This window comes from Lepus europaeus, chromosome X (assembly GCF_033115175.1).
Source record: "Lepus europaeus isolate LE1 chromosome X, mLepTim1.pri, whole genome shotgun sequence".
Taxonomy (NCBI): domain Eukaryota; kingdom Metazoa; phylum Chordata; class Mammalia; order Lagomorpha; family Leporidae; genus Lepus; species Lepus europaeus.
This window is the reverse complement of record NC_084850.1, coordinates 129,307,757-129,326,154: the sequence shown is the minus strand read 5'-3', so window position 1 is coordinate 129,326,154 and position 18,398 is coordinate 129,307,757. Positions and strand designations below refer to the sequence as shown.

Here is an 18,398-nt window from a genome sequence, read left to right as displayed (position 1 = left end):
GGAGACTCAGGTTGCCAGTTCCCAGGTTCAGCTCAGCCAAGGCCTGGCCACTTTGAACATTCAAGGAGAAAATCAGTGGTTGGGAGTATGCCATATGTGTGTGTGAGTGTGTATTTCAAATAAATGAATTTTAAATTTTAAAAAGATCATTCACATAAATGGCTGTAGTTTTGTCCTTGGACAACTGTGGACTGAACACCTGAGCCGCACCAGTACTAAGATCCAGAACAGTGCTTTGCACACAGTAGTCCATCAATATATTTTCATTACGTGAATCTTTCTAAAAAAGACTAAATGTTATATTCATGCTTGCTTTCTTTTTTAAAGATTTACTTTTCTATGGTGTCGGCGCTGTGGCATAGCCGGTAAAGCCGCCGCCTGCAGTGCCGGCATCCCTTATGGGTGCCAGTTTCAGTCCCAGCTGCTCCACTTCCGATCCAGCTCCGTGCTAATGAACCTGGGAAAGCAGCAAAGGATAGCGCAAGTGCTTGGGCCCCCGCACCCACGTGGGAGACCCAGAAGAAGCTCCTGGCTTCGGATTGGCGCAGGTCCTGCCGTTGTGGCCATTTGGGGAGTGGGGAGTGAACCAGCGGATGGAAGACCTCTCTCTCTCTGCGTCTCCTTCTCTCTCTGTGTAACTCTGACTTTCAAATAAATAAAGTAAATCTTTAAAAAAGATTTAATTTATTTAAAAGGTAGTGTTACAGAGGGCGGAGAGAGAGAGAGAGAGAGAGAGAGCGAGGGCGAGACCTTTTATTTACTGGTTCACTCCCCAAATGGCTTCAACAGCCAGGGTTGTGCCAGGCAGAATCCAGGAGCCAGGAGCTTCCCTTGGGTCTCCCGTGTGGGTGCGGGGGCCCAAGCACTTGCGCTATCCTTTGCTGTTTTCCCAGGTTCATTAGCACGGAGCTGGATCGGAAGTGGAGCAGCTGGGACTCCAACTGGCGCACATACGGGATGCACGTACTGCAGGCTATGTCCTAATCTGCTGAGCTAGCAATGCCAGTCCTCTTTCGGGAGAAAGAAAGCAGTCCCTTCTGAAAGGCACATTTGGCAGCAAGCTTTCTGGCTGGGGAGGCAGTGCGAGCCTGGCCACTGCAGCTGGAGCTCCAGGGCTTAGTTCCCAGCCAGAGCTGCAAATCACGACCATGGGTCCACTTTTTCAACCATCTGTCCATCCATCTAGTCAGGTAAACACAGGCGAAGATTTGGGTTCACACAGCACACAGAACCGTCTCTCCTGAGGATCACTGACACAAAGCTGTGGCATTTAGGTTGACATCCTTACCTCAACTAGTCTGCTGGAAGAAAATTAGTTCATAAGCCAATATACGGGTGGGTTGCACACTGTCACGGCTTGGCACAAACACATAAAGCACATTATGCATTGGGGACCAATAAGCCTTTCTTGGACTTCTAGAAGGGGCTGCACGTGGAAACCCATGGCACACTAGGTGACAGAATGTAAGACACACATGCTAGAGAGCTTGTACAGAGGCTGGGAGGGATGATGGGAGAGGCAAAATTGAACAACATGTGAGCGCTGGCACCTCCCCCCCTTGTAAGGAACCATGGCATCCAACAAGTGTTTGTTAAATGAGCCACTACCATATGCTCAACACTGCAAGGCGTGTGGAGATGACAAAACACATTCCTGATCTGCTTTAAATCTGGTAAAGGAGTCCGGGGGTGTGCGCTTCCCAAGTGGCACAGCATGGGGCCCAGCACTAGGCTACACAGGGGGTGTCAGGCACTGGGGGAGAGAGCAGCCTGAGCGGCAGGGGAAGGCTTCCAAGGGAGGCCAGGCTGATGGGGCTCGCAAGGAGGGCACACGGAAAGGCTCCGGAGACGCAGCCAGGGAAGCAGAGCTGGGCCTCGTGAGCACCTTGGGAGAATCTGGAGCAGTGGGTCTCACGACGTCAACACCAGCAGCGCAATGGCACCTTGGAGCGCGTGAGAAATGCCGATTCCTAGGCCTGCCCAGACCCACTGCGCCAGCAACTGCGCACGCGAGCCCAGTGATTTCCTTTACAGATTTTTAAAGAGCTTTATTTGAAAGGCAGAGTGACAGACAGAAAGGGAGACATACACTTTCACAAAGAGAGAGAGACACAGAGACAGAGAGAGAATATGAATCTTCTATTCTCTGCAAATGGCTGGGGCTGGGCCAGGCCGAAATCAGGAGCCAGGAACTCTATCCAGGTCTCCCCTGGGTGGCAGGGGCCCAAATACTTGGGCATCATCTGCTGCTTGCCCAGGCACATCAGAAGGGAGATGGACTGCTTAGCAGCCGGGACTTGAACCAGTGCTCCCAGTTGGGAAACCAGTGTTGCAAGGATCAGGTGAACCCACTGTGCCACTGCACCAGGCCTGCTAGTGACGTCTGGAATGCGCTCTGCAGATGACTAAGGGAAATCAAGCTGGAGAAGCACTGAGGTAGAGCAGGCACTGCCTTCCCTTAAACTGAACAGCCATCCTGGGGCTCTCCCACTCCTTTCTGCAAACCAGTGCCTTAGGGGCTGGCTCCCCTCTCCACGCTGCTCAGATGATCCTCACACAATCAGGAAGCTACATTTCCCACTGGGTTCTGCACAGAGCCCTCTTGTGCACCTTCCTTGGCGCCTGACCTTCTCACTGACATTTGGATATTGACAGAACAGAGGCAGGGAAGAGGCAGGCAGAGGCAGGAGGCAAACAGGACCTCTGTGAGTTTAAAGTTCCACCGTGATGACACACTTCTCCCAGGCTGGCAAAAGGGCACCTAACCCATCACCAGAGGGCTGAGAGCCACTAGAGGCGGTGAGGGGCGTTCAGAATTCCACCTGTCTTTCCAGGAGATCTCAAGAAAGAGCAGGAATAGTTTGGAAACTGTTGCTGAGTTTGTGGAAACGTTGGCAGCCCCTAGAACACTAAGAGAGTCTGGCAGTGTGGCTTCGGCTCTTTCTCCAGCACGAAGCACGGTGCAACCTTTGCTGCTTCCCTTCTTCTCCGTGTCCGGATAATGCACAGGCTGGTCGGACGCACCCAGGTTTACGTACCCTTTTCCTTCTGATGCGCTAGCTTCTCAGCTGGCTGCGCCAAGAGAGGAGCTCTCGCTCTGGTCCTCAGGGCCGTCAAGGGGCCCCACCATGCATGTGTGCTGAGTCTTCTACCAGCAGTCACTAAAGAGGGTGTGACACGTGAGAGCCTGAGCAACCCAACAGGGAGTCATTCATTCCCCCAGTGCCTCTGTATGGAGGCAACTGTTGGACTGGACCTTGGCAGGCACCTCTAGAAAGACATGAGTGAACTAGCTGCTACTCAAATGGGCTTACACACACCGAGATGCCCCCAACAGAGTCCTTCTGGGCAGCTGGCCTCCCGTATATGGGCACGTGTGCAGCCATCACTGCCTGCTGAGGTCCTGATAGCGCTCAACCATGCACGCTCCTGTATTTGATGGGGGTGGGGGGTGGGGTTGTTTTGTTGTTGTCAAGGAAAGGCAAAGAGCCACATTAGACTATAGGTGAACACTGAGAACACCACGCTAAACCAATCAAAAAAGGACAAACCCTACATGATTCCACGTATACGTGTCTGAGGTATGTAGTGAAGTCCAGTTCACAGAGATGGAAATCAGAAGGGTGGCCGCCAGGGGCTGGGGGCTGGGGGGGGCGGGGGGGGGGAGGTGTTCAATGGGTATGGAGCTTTACAAGAGGAACAGAGTGCGGGCAATGTGGGCACAACAGCGTGAGGGCATGCTCAATGCCACCAAACAAAGGCACTTAACATGGTTAAGATGACAAATACTGGGTGGCATGTATCCTAACACAAGGAAAAAACTTGTTCTGAAGTAAATGACTGCCTATCTTACTCCAATGTGGCTAGTTCAATAGGCAACAATGAGAGAGATAATGAAAATAACATGGATTTATAGGATGGGGCTTCATCCCCGGGAACACTTAGGCACTGTCCACTACAGTCCTCTACTTACAAATGGTGAAAGGGAGGTGACAGGGATGAGGACTTGTCAAGGCTTGCCCTCCTCCTATGAGCTGGGCTGACATTGGAACTCACAGGTCACTCTGACTCCATTCAAGAGCCCGGAAGCCCCATGCGACTCTCAGCGTGGAAACTCAGCTTACAGCAACAAAGGAAGTGACTGTGTGCACAGGGACATGTCTGAACATCTCCAGGTCACTGACTTGCTCCAACATATTATACCAACATGTACAGCACGTATATGTAATGGGAGAAAGTTCTGGCAATGAATTTGTGGAGAAAACTCCATGCTTCCCCGCTCTGCACATTATAAGGATACTTCAAAAAATTCATGGAAATGGGGCTAAAACAAGTTTCTTTATTGCAAAAAAAAATGATCATCAATGCATATGAGGGGTCTTCAAAAATTTCATGGAAAATGCATATTATGAAAAAACTACCCAAAAGTTTTGTTATTTGCACTATGTATCTTTTTTTTATTTCATTGCCCCACAAACTTTCTGAAGTGCCCTCCTATGTGCAGCGAGCTAGCCAGAGAATAAATTTTTGCTTTGCCAGGCACACCTCCAAACATGCGCCTACTGAAAGCTTGTCCCTAGCAGCTTTGAGGGTCTGTGAGCTCGGAGAAAACCTCTGGCACGTGGGCTCCTGGGCTCCACAGCAGACTGTACTGTGAACAGCAAGGAGCCTGGGGTATGGAAGCAGAACTGAGAGCAGCAGTAGGCTCTGGGAATGTAACTGCAAGTGAGATGCCCACCTCGGAGGCCAGCAGGAGATCGAGGGAGTGAAGGTGGATGTGCTACCTGCATTTCCAGTCTGCAGAGCAGCCGGCCTTGCGCTAAAGCAGCCCAGAGGAAAGCCCTGTGTGTGAGCAGGGCCTAGATGCTGCAACTCTGACCCTCACCTGCCGATCTGTACCCCCAACCTTGTTAATCACTTCTGCCCTGGACAGAAGTGGCTGGCACCTCTAGACAGCTTTGCTGGAGGACGATTCTCTCCCCACCCTCCTCCTGAGGTCTGGGCACTGGATCCTGTCCCGTGTCCCCTGGCCACAGCATTCCCGCCCCCGGTCCCAAGAGCCGGGCAGTACCTGGTGTGTGTCAGTGGGCCCACTGGTCGCTCGGGCCTTCTCGGGGGCAGTGCGCCAGGTCTGCTCAGAGAATTGGTCTTAGGTGGCCGAGGCTTTTTTGGTGGGATGGCAGGAACGGAGGGCTTCTGTAAGTCCAGTTTTTGCTCCCTCTCTGGTCTGTCTTTAAATCATTGTTGAGCAAAGCATAAAGAAAACAGACAGATCTAGTGTAAGTGACCATGCTTAGATACGGATCGCTTATTTCTTGCTTGAAAAAAACATGTCGTCACTCCTGAAGGGGAATTAGAAGGTAAAAAGTATTACTTACTCTTCGTCAAGTTAGAAAGAGCCCTATGGAGCCGTGGCTCACTGTTTCCTGCTTTCCACACCTTTCCCCCCTTTGTTCTTCTGCGTGCAGTGCTCCTCCAGTCGCTGCACACCTCTGCAAACTCCTATTCATCCATCAAAGCCTGGCAGAGACATGACACCATGGCGTTCTCTTCTCAAGAGCTGGACCAAGCCCAAAGGCAGACAGGCTCCAAGCCTGATCATGTCCCTCTGATCCTGTGTGGTACTGGTGCACAAAAGTGCTCAGTAGATGGCTGACAGGTTTGGTAAATGGCCCAGAGGACCCACTGGGTATGGGGAGGAAAAGGGGCTGATAGCTCTGAATGGTCTCTGAAAAGGGCCACGAGCCAATAAAAGGAGGAGTGTCTCAGGGAGCAATGAGTTCTGAAATCTCGTGCAGTCTGAACTGCGAAGGCAACCTGGGAATTCGCAGGTGCAGTCCTCTCTTGGCAGCCTCAGGGGACTGGTTCCAGGACTCCCTGAACTGGGGGAGTTCACACCCGTGGGCAGCCAAGTCCCTTGTATAAAAACAGCACAGTATTTACATCGAACCTACACACATGCTCCCTTATCTCTAGACGGCTTCTAATATCTAACACAGCTTAAACACTATGCCGGCAGGAGTTATGCTCTATTGTTTAGAGAATAATGACAAAAAGAAGTCTATCCATGTTCAGTACAAGGGCAATGTTTTCCCCAAGTATTTTCAATTTGTAGATGGCTCAACCCATGGATGCGGAACCCGCACGGAAAATTCCCATTATCTTTTCATCTCATTTTCCACAATCCATTTGAAGCCCCTCACTTTAGGTTTCCAAGGCTTTTTTGGAGTCAGAGCTCTCAGAATGAAACTGAAGCCAGGCCTCGTGGCCAAACTGTGCAGTGCTCAGCGACAGCTTCAAGTTCTGTTCCCAAATGGCCTTGTCCCGCGCATACTACGGAAAGCACACATCCACAGTCTTCTTCGTAAAGACAGAACTTGAGAGCTGCCCACGGAAGTGCAAGCAGGTTCTCTTTGCTTACTTGCAAGATGGGACTCAGAACATCTTTTACTTGCAAACACAAACTCATGTTGTTGGGATGCTCATGCTGATTGGCACAGCTTCAAAAACCCATTAGAGGGGCAGGTGGTTGACAGAGTGGTTAAGACATGACTTGGAACACCCCCATCCCATCGGAGGGCCTGGCTTTGAGTCCTGGCTCTGCTTCCAATTCCAGCCTCCCACTAATGCGCGCCCCACGGGGCAGCAGGTGACAGCTCAAGTGCCTGGGTCCCTGCCACTCACACAGGAGGCCTGGACTGAGTTCTGTGCTCCTGGCTTCAGTCTGCCTCAGCTCCGGTTGTTGCAGGCATTTCGGGAGTGAACCAGCAGATGGATGAGCCATCTATCTCTCTCTCAGTATCTCTCTCTCCCCCAGCCCTACCCCGTGTCTATTTTTCGGTCTTTCAGATGCATAAAAATAAATACTACTTAAATAATTAAATACTTTCAAAAAGATCCATCAGGTGTTGGGCAAGTATCACGGCGTGCAGCCCCACAGTGCTTCTGTGGGAGAAGCACACGCCAGCCAGGAATGCTGGGAATTCATTTTCTGGCACCCAGGGCCCAGAGGAGGAAGGGCTGAGCTAAAATACAAAGCAGAAGAGATTGGTCATGCTGGCAGCAACACAGGAATGAACACTTCATCCTGGAGCCTGCAGAATGAATGTGTGTGTGTATGCGCGTGCACGCACACGTGCGTGCACACTGACCTAAGAGGGAGGCAAAGTCTCAGGGCAAGGCTGCTTCCCTGGCTTCTCTGTTGCTTCTGACCTGGGCTTCTACCTCCTTGGCCAACCATGGCAAAGCACAACAGCTTATGGAGAGGGAAGAACCAAAGGGGTGTGGCCACTTCCTAGCATAAGCCAAGTGCATGTTAGTCAGTATGGACCGCTACAGGAAACGTTTTCCTCACACAGCTCGCTGTCACCCAGAAACCAGCTACGTGTCCTCCATGAGGACAGGAGATGATGCATGGCTACTTCACAACACACTTCCATCCAGGAGTTATTCACATGGTGTACATGCAATGGCTACTTTGTTCACTGAGCTGTGGCGCAGACCTGGCCTTCACAATGAAGTCCTGTGCTCACTAAGAATGAGAGAAGCACAATTTAAGAGCTCACAATCAGGGCCGGTGCTGTGGCGTAACAGGTAAAGCTGCCACCTGCAGTGCTGGCATCCCACATGGGCGCCGGTTCGAGTCCTGGCTGCTCCACTTCCCATCCAGCTCTGTGCTATGGCCTGGGAAAACAGTGGAAGATGGCCCAGGTTCTTGGGCCCCTGCACCCACGTTGGGGGCCCAGAAGGAGCTCCTGGCTCCTGGCTCCATATTCACATAGCTCTAGCTGTTGCAGCCATCTGTGGAGTGAACCAGCAGATGGAAGACCCCTCTCTCTCTCTCTCTCTCTCTCTCTCTCTCTCTCTCTGCCTCTGTGTAACTCTGCCTTTCAAGTAAATAAATAAATCTTAAAAAAAAAAAAAGAGTTCACAATGTTGGCAAAAAGTCTGGCTGGTTGATAAAAAATATTAAATTTCACAATACGGCCTCATGAGGCCGCCAAGGAGCAGCTCCAAATAATTACATTCATTAATTCAGCATCTCTCTTGTGACTTCAAAATAACTGCTTTTTAAAATGGAATTGCCTCAGTCTCCTGTTCATAATAATAACAGAACACTTCCCCACAGAAATGTCTCATCAATCAACTCTTAGGCACCTCCCCAGCAAGCAGATTTCTTCTGGAGAGACACTCAGAAGGGCGGGAGTCACACGCGTCTGCAAACCCGGCTGCCTGACACCTCTTAAGCTACTTCCCTGCTCACCTGACATGTGCTCACCTCCGGGGGATTCTGGGCGCCGAGTTGCTTCTGCCGTATTTGCCTTGCCGCCCCTCACCTCCCATGCCTCGCCAACACTCCTAAGCAAGGATGTGTATCTCTAACATCGCTATCCAGAGGCGCAGGTCACGCAGTGACCCAGGGGGAGAACTGATCATGGGGATGGGAATGTCACTAAGCCACCTCCGTCCGCCAAGAGTGAAGGGGCAGCCTGGGGCGCTCGGCCTCAAGCAACACACAGTTGGCATCCACGATTTCAGGGAGCAAGGACGGCGGAAAGCCTCAGTGTGGCGAGTGGGCAGGCTGCCCTTCATTTGATGAGAAATCCCAGCCCTAAAAAGTGCCATGGAACCCTCTCCGATTTCCTTGGAAAGGAGATATTTAGAAACAATCAAAACAAGCCGGTGCCATGGCTTAACAGGCTAATCCTCCACCTAGTGGCGCCAGCACACAGGGTTCTAGTCCCGGTCGGGGCGCCGGATTCTGTCCCGGTTGCCCCTCTTCCAGGCCAGCTCTCTGCTGTGGCCCAGGAGGGCAGTGGAGGATGGCCCAAGTGCTTGGGCCCTGCACCCCATGGGAGACCAGGAGAAGCACCTGGCTCCTGGCTTTGGTTCAGCGTGGTGCACTGGCCACAGCGTGCCGGCCATGGCGGCCATTGGAGGGTGACCCAATGGCAAAGGAAGACCTTTCTCTCTGTCTCTCTCTCTCACTGTCCACTCTGCCTGTCAATAAATAAATAAATAAAACAACCAAAACAAACCAGAATCACCATGTTCCACAGAAAAGGCAAATTCTATGGGTAATCAGGATTAGGCCTGTGACACACAGCTTCGTCTCTTGCTGTCCCAAAAGTGCCAATGAAGAATTGATTTCATACCTTTTTCTTCTGTTCTGTTTGGAAGTGTTTCTGGTCTTTCAGGAGGTATCTTTTTAATTTCATGTTTTCTCTCAGTGGTACCTAGAAGGAGGACAATAGTATCGAAAAATGTTTTCTCTATTTGTTTATTAGACACACCAGCATTTAGATATTTATCAGGTATAGAAAAGTCAACAGTTTGTTTTTTCATGAGTTACTTGGCAAACATGAATTGCTTTGAGACTGAACAGAGAGGAGTTTCTGGCCTATGTCACTACGTTTGCCTGCCTGTAATCCTAATTTATAAGACTATTAATAACTTCTGGTTTTAAACTTGACTTGCTTTGGCATCAAAATAGTCACAAGGTATCACTGGGTGGGGATGGAGAATGTGCATAAATAAATAAGTCAATTCTCAAAACATAAATGGGGGTCACTAGATATCATGCTCTACAAATAAAGATGACTTGGTGACTTGGATCCCATCTTGTAGCAGTTTTAAAACATGGTCTGGAATGGCTTAGCATCCTCCTATTAAGAGATGAGGTCAAGGTTCCCCCATCTGGAAGGTGGGCAGGCCATGGGCTGCTTTGACCAGTGGCCAGTGTGATGCCATGGCATTTCTGAGGTCAAGTCATACAAGGCTTGCACAGCTTAGACTTTATTTGCTGGAACACTCAAGTTCTATTTAAGAAGTCAACCAGCTTGGAGAGGCCACATGTAGACAGTCTAGTATCCAGCCCCAGCTGAGCCCAGCCTCCCGGCCATCCTTGCTATCAAACAGCTATCTTGGAAACGGAGCCTGCAGCCTACCCAGTGTTCCCAGACATGATGGAACAGAGACAAGCCATCCTGGCCATGCTCTGCTCATATCCTTGAACCACAGAATCTGCGAGCATAAGAAGACCGTTGTTTTATGCCACGAAGTCTGCGGTGGTTTGCTAATGTAGCAACAGTACTGGAGCATGACGTTCAGCTGACGGATGCGCAGAGAAGGTAGACGGGTTCTCCCTAAATCCTTTCTGTTGACATCTGAATCCCTTCAGAATGACATCTTTTCAGGGGCTCCACTTAGCATGTCCTCCTTACCCACCTGGTTTGCAGCAGCTGCCTCCCCTGGAGTCCTCATCACTGCCAGTGTCCTCAGGCATGTAAGAGCACTTGGAAAATATTCGAGCACAGGCCAAGCCAAAGTATTCCTCTTACAGGTGGACCTGGTCGAGTGCTTGACAAACTTTACATGGCCAGCCCCAAAGGTGGATGCCTGCTACTAAAATCCCAACTACACAAGCTCAGAGGCTACAATAACTTAAAAAAAAAAATCTACTGAACACAAAATTTACTTTAATCTCCTTAACAACTGACTACTAGCCAAATGCTGTGTCTGATATCTACCAAGTCCATATTTGATTTTCTGGTCAAATAATCAAGTACAAGGAAAGCTGATGATGGGGAAACTATCAAAGCCTACCTTCCTATCACAAAGCCATTCCCAAGATCATTCTTCAGGGTAAATGAGCAATAGCAGTAATCTATGAAGATGAAATGTCACCTTGTTTTGCCCCACAGGGATCCACAATCTCAGTAAAATTGTTTGAGAAGAATAAACGTGTACCTAACATGCTACAATGTGGTCTCCTAATGAGAATGAGCAAGTTCAGTATCATTTCTAGAGACACAGCAAGAACTGATAATCCTACTCAAGAATCTGAGCCTGCACATGTTCTAGGCTGCCCAAGCCTTGGACTAATCTGTTACCAGGGCCTGTAGGGCAAATGGTCTTCAGAGAAGAGCAAACGAACAGCTTGCTTTAATTCCAGCACAATGAAATATTTATAGGACCAGAACCACTAGGTGGCAAAGCGAAACTGCTCAAGGCAAGCAAGGCTGGGGGCGGAGCGGGAGATGTAAATAACATCCCATTTTAGGGCTCAATCTTTGTCTTTCTCAAGTATGCCAAACGGAATGGGAAAGGAATTGGGGGCCAACTGATTTTTCCCCCAACTTGGCAGGCCAAAAGAACTTTAACTTGCTTTAAAAAAAAAAAAAAAAGATTTATCCATTCATTTTGAAAGTCAGAGAGAGAGAGGACTTCCATCTGCTGGTTCACTTCCCACATGGTAGCAATGGCCAGCACTGGGCCAGGCTGAAGCCAACAGCTTCATCTGGGTCTCCCACATGGGTGCAGGGGCCCAGACACTTGGGCCATCTTCTGCTGCTTTTCCCAGGCCATTAGCAGGGAGCTGGACTGGAAGCGCAGCAGCCAGGACAGGAACCAGTGCCCTCATGAGGTGGCAGCGTCAGCAGCTACCCACAATGCCAACCTCAGAACTTTAAATTTCTTAATAAATCTAGGAACCAAGCAATCTGGAAATTTATCCACATTTCAAATCTATAGAAATATCATCATTGTGAACGTGCAGAACTAAAAATATACCTACTCTGTTTTAATTTTTTAAATGCCACTTAACCAGCTATTCACAGAGGAATTTCACCCCCCACACACACACAATTAATTTTAACAATTAGAAAGAGGAATGCAGCCGGCGCTGCGGCTCACTTGGCTAATCCTCTGCCTGCGGCGCCAGCACACCGGGTTCTAGTCCCGGTCGGGGCGCCGGATTCTGTCCCGGTTGCTTCTCTTCCAGTCCAGCTCTCTGCTGTGGCCCAGGAGTGCAGTGGAGGATGGCCCAAGTCATTGGGCCCTGCACCCACATGGGAGACCAGGAGGAAGCACCTGGCTCCTGGCTTTGGATCGGCGCAGCGCCGGCCACAGCGGCCATTAGAGGGTGAACCAATGGAAGGAAGACCTTTCTCTCTGTCTCTCTCTCTCACTATCTAACTCTATCTGTTCAAAAAAAGAAAGAAAGAAAAGAAAAGAAAGAGGAATGCTGCTGCAAATGTGAGTTGTCAGCTTTTGGTACGAGAAGCCAGCGTGCACGAGTTACCACGTGTCCAACAACAGCCATTTTTCCTACGTTATTCAACTTTAATATCTGAACTGCATAGAGCAAGTAAACTGGACTCTTTCCAGACTTAAAAAGGCATCCTGAAGAGGAGTATTTATCACTAGAAAAACATCTTTCTGTTGGGGTTAACTGAAGCAGGCACCAATTTTGGTTAACCACACGGGAGAGACATGGAAAATTGAGCAACGCTGTACACGCACTGCGACACGACGCTCCGTGGGAAGCCATCCTGCCCAGGCAGACCCTTGGCCAGGCACAGGCGGAGCAGGACAGGCAGAGCCTTCTAGCTTCAAAAGCACTTCATTGAAACAAAACCCAACTGCTTGACTGGAAAGTTCTTTCTGACCATTCTCTTTGGGGGATCTAGATTTTTGCTCTAGATCGGAGACATATTGGAATGACAGGTTTATTTCTTCAGGGAAAACAGCTGGATATTGAAAAGGTGCCTCCTGAGACCAAATTCCCCATTTGGCAATGTGTGGCATTTGAATCTAGGAATGTTGAGCTCTCCCAAGGACAGTTTGAATGCGAGCGAAAAGAAAGATGCACGTTTGACTTGATGGAACAGAAAGAGGTACCTTACCTGCCCCTGCTTTGATGACAGGAGCGGATGGAGGCGGTGGCTTCTTGGGTCTCTGAAAAATAAATCAAAATTATACCACATGAGATTGTTGGCAAGCCTGGCCTTTTACAAAAGGACCAAAGACACCGTTTCTATGTGCACTCTGGACAATTTAGAGATGCCCCCCCCCCCCCCCCAATTGAGCAATTCTCTCTCTCCAGGGACGTCAGTCTTTGGTACCTTCAGACAAACCTAAAATAAATTCAGTCAGCAAAACAAAATTCGGATCGACAAATGCAACACCATTTCCCCCTTTCTAAATTTGCAACAGCCTTCTGGAAACGTGTGGCTCAGCAAAAATGGCCTGAAACCAGCCAGCACAATGGTCCACCCACGCTGAAACCGCATTTGCAATTAAGATTTAATCTGCTCAATAACCAAGGGATTCCAAGAGAGTCGCTGTGAAGATTCAAAATCAGATCTGCTCTGGAGGTGGGGCCTCCAACAAAAGGCAGGCAGAGGGCATGCTCCGGCCAGGGCCAGGTCTGGTGCCAAGTCTTCTACCCCTTTCTAAGGCTGAGGTGGCCGGGTCATAGGCAAGCCCCCTCCCCCACCCCCCCTCCATGTTGTACTCTGTCAACTGGAAGGGAGGGGTTTTTGCACATCAGCTGCTATTTTTCTCTCTCACACTGTCACTCTGTAGGTGATAGAAGCAGCAATGCGATCAATGGCATTCATCCCGGGACTGGTTCCAAGGACGTCACCTAGGATGGAGTGCAGGAGGGAGATGGTCAGGCTGGACTTGGCGAATGATTCAGTGGCCAGGGAATGCAGCCAGGGCTTCATTCTTAGACAGCCATGCTAAGGGCACGGGGTGGGGGTCGGGGAGCAAAGGCAAGGGGTGAACTCTCTCAATGTCAAGACTGTTCAGAAAGGATGGCAATGGAGTGGGTTACAGCCTATGAGCTATGTTGGCCATCACAGTCTTGTGATTGTCAAAAGTCCCACAGGGTTTCTTCTGTTCTTTGGAAACCTACTGTTACCTACTTGTTAGCCAAAACCTGTTTTTTACCACAAGGACCAATAAAAAAAAGTGCCCGTCATGGGTTAACCTGCCAATGCCTGATATAGCACTGGGGGCCTGGGGAGAAATGGTTTTAAGTAAAAACCTAGAGACTATGAGACCCATAAAGAAACTTTCTCAGAGAGCATCATAGCATGCAGGCTCCAGATTCAATGATATTTTAGTCCCGCTCTTTGTGAGCTGCATTATGGGGGGGGGGGGGGGGTGGGGGAGGAAGCCATTGTAATCCATAAACTGTACTTTGGAAATTTATATTTACTAAATAAAAAAAAAACAAAGTTCATCATAGAAAAGAAAGCAAGCAGCACAATCAAGTATGCTGGGGAGTTAGCAGCACAGCACGGGAGGCAGGAGTGGAGCGTCTGGAATCTGTCTCTACTAATGCTGGCACTTTCCAACACTAGCCATGGATGCTTGGCAGGCAGCTTCGCCCAGCTGGACCTCCTCATCTCCAAGGCTTGTTAGTAGCCACTCCCTCCTAGGAGGAGGTGGTTCACAAGCAAGAGTCAGTAAGCACTGACTTGTTTACCCCTTGTGACAAATCTATGAGGTAGTGATACTAGTAAGCCCATTTTACAGATGAAATAATTTGAGACTTCAGAAGATGAAGTCATTTCCCAACATCTCCAGGCTATTACGTGAGACAGGAGGGTGGGCTAGGAGCCAAGCTCAGGGCTGTCTGACCCACATACATGCTCTCAACCACCATAAAGGGTCCATTCTGCCAAACAATGTTCATAAGACAAACAATGTTAACAAGACAAACCATCATGTGGCCATTAAATTAAATCACATGCAAGGAGCTTGCAGAAGCACAGACAACTGAATTATGTTAAGGAAAGAAACAAAAATGGAGATCAAATTACAACTACAGGATGAGCTCAACTATGCTACAACACTTACAGAAAAAGACTGCACAGAAAAATATTTAAAGTCGTGATATCTGACTAGTAGGATTAAGGATGCAAAATGCATGTGTGTTTCCATTTTAATGTCTTTCTATACTATTTCTATGAATACAAAGTTCATCATAGATCCATCATGGGAAGCAGGATACACAGCAGACTCATAGAATGGCAGATGTCCTAAACAACACTCTGGCCTCAGAATCAGCCCTTAAGGCATTCTGATCTGGCTGAAGAGCCCATGAGAGTATTGTAGGCATGGACAGCCAAGACACTCTGGAAAAAAAAAAAAAAAAAGACGATGACGACCTAAATGAAAGATCTCTGCAAGTGAGATCCCAGTGGAAAGAATGGGGCCATCAAAGAAGGAGATACCTGAAGGGAGGAGAGAACTTCCACTTTGACTATGACCGTGTCTAAATAAGATCAAAGTCGGCGAACTCAAAAGGCTTCCATAGCCTTGGCAACTCATGACTAGAGCCTAGGGAGATTATTGACGCCATAAACAAGAGTGTCAAATTGTTAAGTCAACAACAGGAGTCACTGTGTACTTACTCCTCACGTGGGATCTGTCCTTAATGTGTTGTCCACTGTGAAGTAATGCTATAACTAGTACTGAAACAGTATTTTACACTTTGTGTTTCCGTGTGGGTGCAAACTGATGAAATCTTGATCTTCTGTATATAAAGATAATTGAAAATGAATCTTGATGTGAATGGAATGGGAGAGGGAGTGGGAGATGGGAGGGTGTGAGTGGGAGGGAAATTATGGGGGGGGGGAAGCCACTGTAATCCATAAACTGTACTTTGGAAATTTATATTTACTAAATAGAAAAAAAAAAAAACCAAAGTTCATCATAGAAAAGAAAGCAAGCAGCCCAACTAAAGGCCACCCCTCCTTAGGTACAGGCCCTCCACTGGGTGGATCTGCTTCCGGCTTATGTTCTTACGCTATGCCTTCCCTTTCTGCCAGCCCCTCTGACTATTTTCCTTTTTGGTCCTCTCTTCTCTTTGTGTAAATTAGACTGGGGACAGATGTATGTTTACCTAATGAAGTTACCATTGAAACTCTGCCAATTAACCTTCCTCTAAGCTCAGGAGCACGAAACTGCCAACACCCTGTGGCCCAATTCTTCTCAGCCAAGCCCCAACAGTACCTACCCCTGGACAGCTTCCTCACTCTCTTACTGCTCTGAAAATTTCTGTAACCAATTTCACATGAGGCCATTACCCCCAGCGACCTTGCCTCAAACCACATTGGAAAAAGACAATTAAAAGTCATCATATTTTCCAAGATGACCGAGCAAAGAAAGATAATCTCCCTAAGTGTTGTGTCACATTTGGCATGTAGCAGACACATGACATGTGACAGGGCAGAGCGGTGGGGCGGGGTGAAGGGGAGGAGGGGAAATGTTGTGCTAACAGACAGTGCATGAGAAGTGTGGTCACAGCAAGTGTGTGTGTGAAGGTGGCAACGCAGCAGGCAGAGGTGTGAGTCTATGTTGAGGCCTCGCTTTGAAAGGAAGGAACAGTTTGAGAGCATCCGTCTTGCATCTAACCAGGCTTGACCAGCGCTGGCCAGGTGTCTCCTTTGCCTGTTAGCAGAGTAGGTTTACATGTAGGCTCACTGTTTCTCTCTGGTTCCATCAGACCTCGCCCTCCTGCCTCCTTGGATGAGGAGAGATGCCACATCTCCAAACAGGATATCTTTTAAGGTAGCTGAAAACAAAAATTATGGTCAAAGTTCCAGGCCGTTCTAGACTGCCCCCTAAAGGATCACTAGGGCACTGCACAGGGGCCTTGGTTTTGCCTTGTTTTGTTCTGAACACAACAGGAAGACAGGACACTGAGAACTGAGAAGGTAGGCTGGGTAAAATTCTACAAAATGGGACTATAAACATTTCATCACAGGACTTCATTATTCTCAAATAAAAACACATGAGCGCATTCTGGCGCTTGTCTCTGAAATGCCCAGTTGTGGCTGGCTAACGGAGATGGCACTGGGTGTCTGCCAGTTTAAGCAGTAGCTCAAGGTTTCCTGTGGGGTTTAACAGCAATGAGACACTAACCAGCTCCTATACCGGCACAGGTAGAAACATTCTTTCAATTCAGACAACTATTTTAAATTTTGAATTTTTAGAGGCACTGCTCGATTCATTCTGTTTATCCCCACCTTCCTGGTGAAAGTAAAACACTCTAAACTCAGGTGACTTCAGCCTGCTCCATTTTCGGTAAATGCTAAACAAAAAAAATGGTGCACGTTAAAGCTAGAAGTGATGAGTCACAGGGCTCCCCCTTTACACCTGAGCAAACCGAGGCCCACAGGGGCTATGTCAACAGCTAGCTGGCAGCAAGAGGGGGCTCAGACCTCACGTCTCTCGATGTCCAGACTGTAGGAATTCATTCTGAACGCACCGACATGACAATGCCAATGGCAGAATCAGTGATCCGATGTTTCCTGATCTCTGGGAGAGTCGAATGCCTTCTGTGGCCATCAAGTGTACAGGGCGCACAGGCCTTAATGCGCCCAGATCCATCTGCCTGTTTGTTGACTTGCTGGCTCAGACCGAGATGAAAACCCATGCTTCAAAGGACAGATTAGCTAAATTGGATTTTTAGCATTCTGCTACCAGAAAGCAAAGAGAGCTGAAGGCTCCAGAGTGGAGACAGCTGGAAGGTAAGCTTTGTACCTGCTGAAGGATTTCTGAACTCACTCGGCTCCTTGGTTTGGCAGGACTGGCCAGTCCCAAGCCAAAGAGCTCATCAGCTGGCCTACGTGTTGCCCCCGGCAGGAACCGTGACGTGCCATTTTGCCTCTTAAGCCAGTCTGTGCTTTCTGAGTTCTGGCCCCAGAGATGTGACCTGCTGCACACAACCAGAGGAGTGTACCCTGAGGGCTCAGCACCCTTCAGGGGCTGTCTTGGTCCATTTTCTGTTGCTATAACAGAGATGCGAGATGGGGAAATTTATAAAGAAAAAGGTTTCTTCTTCCTTCTTCTGGAAGCCCAAGAACAGTGCGCTACTATCTTCCTGGCTTTTGGTGAAGGCCCCTTGCTCCCTCAACTCATGGTGCAAAGTGGAAAGACAACCGGGTACACGTGAAAGGAACCAGTGTGTGAGAGACTGAGGGGAGGGGCCAGGGAGGAATCCACTCCTGTGGCGCAATCCCAAGACAACTCACCCAGTGTGTCCAGTAATCCACTGCGGAGGGTGGAGCCCCCATGATCCTAATCCCTCTTACAGTCATACCGCCTCTCAACACGGCTCGGCTAGGGGTGCAGCGACAAGATGGGTTTTGGTGGGAACAGACCATATTCAAACCATGGCAGGGGGCCTTTATTGGAAGAGGATGGTTCAGATCTTAGAAACAAACTGCAGCTGGATTTTGGAAGGATTTGGGAAGCTCCTGCATGCACCTGAAGTGTCCACATGTGAAGCTGAAGAGGGGACATAAGTACACACTTCCTGACCCGGACACCCCCTCAACAGATCTAGAAACACGTCAGGGGGCCGTTGCTCTGACTTTCCCGTAAGTCCCTGGAGGAGCAGCCATCTCTGTGCAGTGTGTAGCCGGGGCTATGCTCTGGGTGATAACCATGTCTGTAACTGCCCCTCAGAGCCCTCCAGAGTGCCCAGCGATTGCCTGCCCTGTCACGTGCACAAGAGATCCCAGGGAGCCACCGTGTAATTTGCCCCTTGGGGCGGGGGCGGGGGGGCTCTCTTGAGTTTCCTCCCACTAGCCTCC

At 49.1% G+C, this 18,398-nt stretch overlaps 1 protein-coding gene across 3 annotated transcripts in view; it reads right to left on the bottom strand.

The window, feature by feature from the left end:
• The window catches only part of SH3KBP1 (SH3 domain containing kinase binding protein 1), a 384,249-nt gene that overhangs the window by 58,282 nt on the left and 307,569 nt on the right, over positions 1-18,398 (bottom strand). For all 3 annotated transcript variants that reach the window (XM_062183964.1, XM_062183966.1, XM_062183965.1), the window contains 3 exons: positions 12,687-12,738; positions 9,156-9,236; positions 5,072-5,231 (listed from right to left, as the gene is read on the bottom strand). In XM_062183964.1, coding sequence (XP_062039948.1) covers positions 5,072-5,231; positions 9,156-9,236; positions 12,687-12,738 — 293 coding nt within the window. The remainder of the gene's footprint in view (positions 1-5,071; positions 5,232-9,155; positions 9,237-12,686; positions 12,739-18,398) is intronic.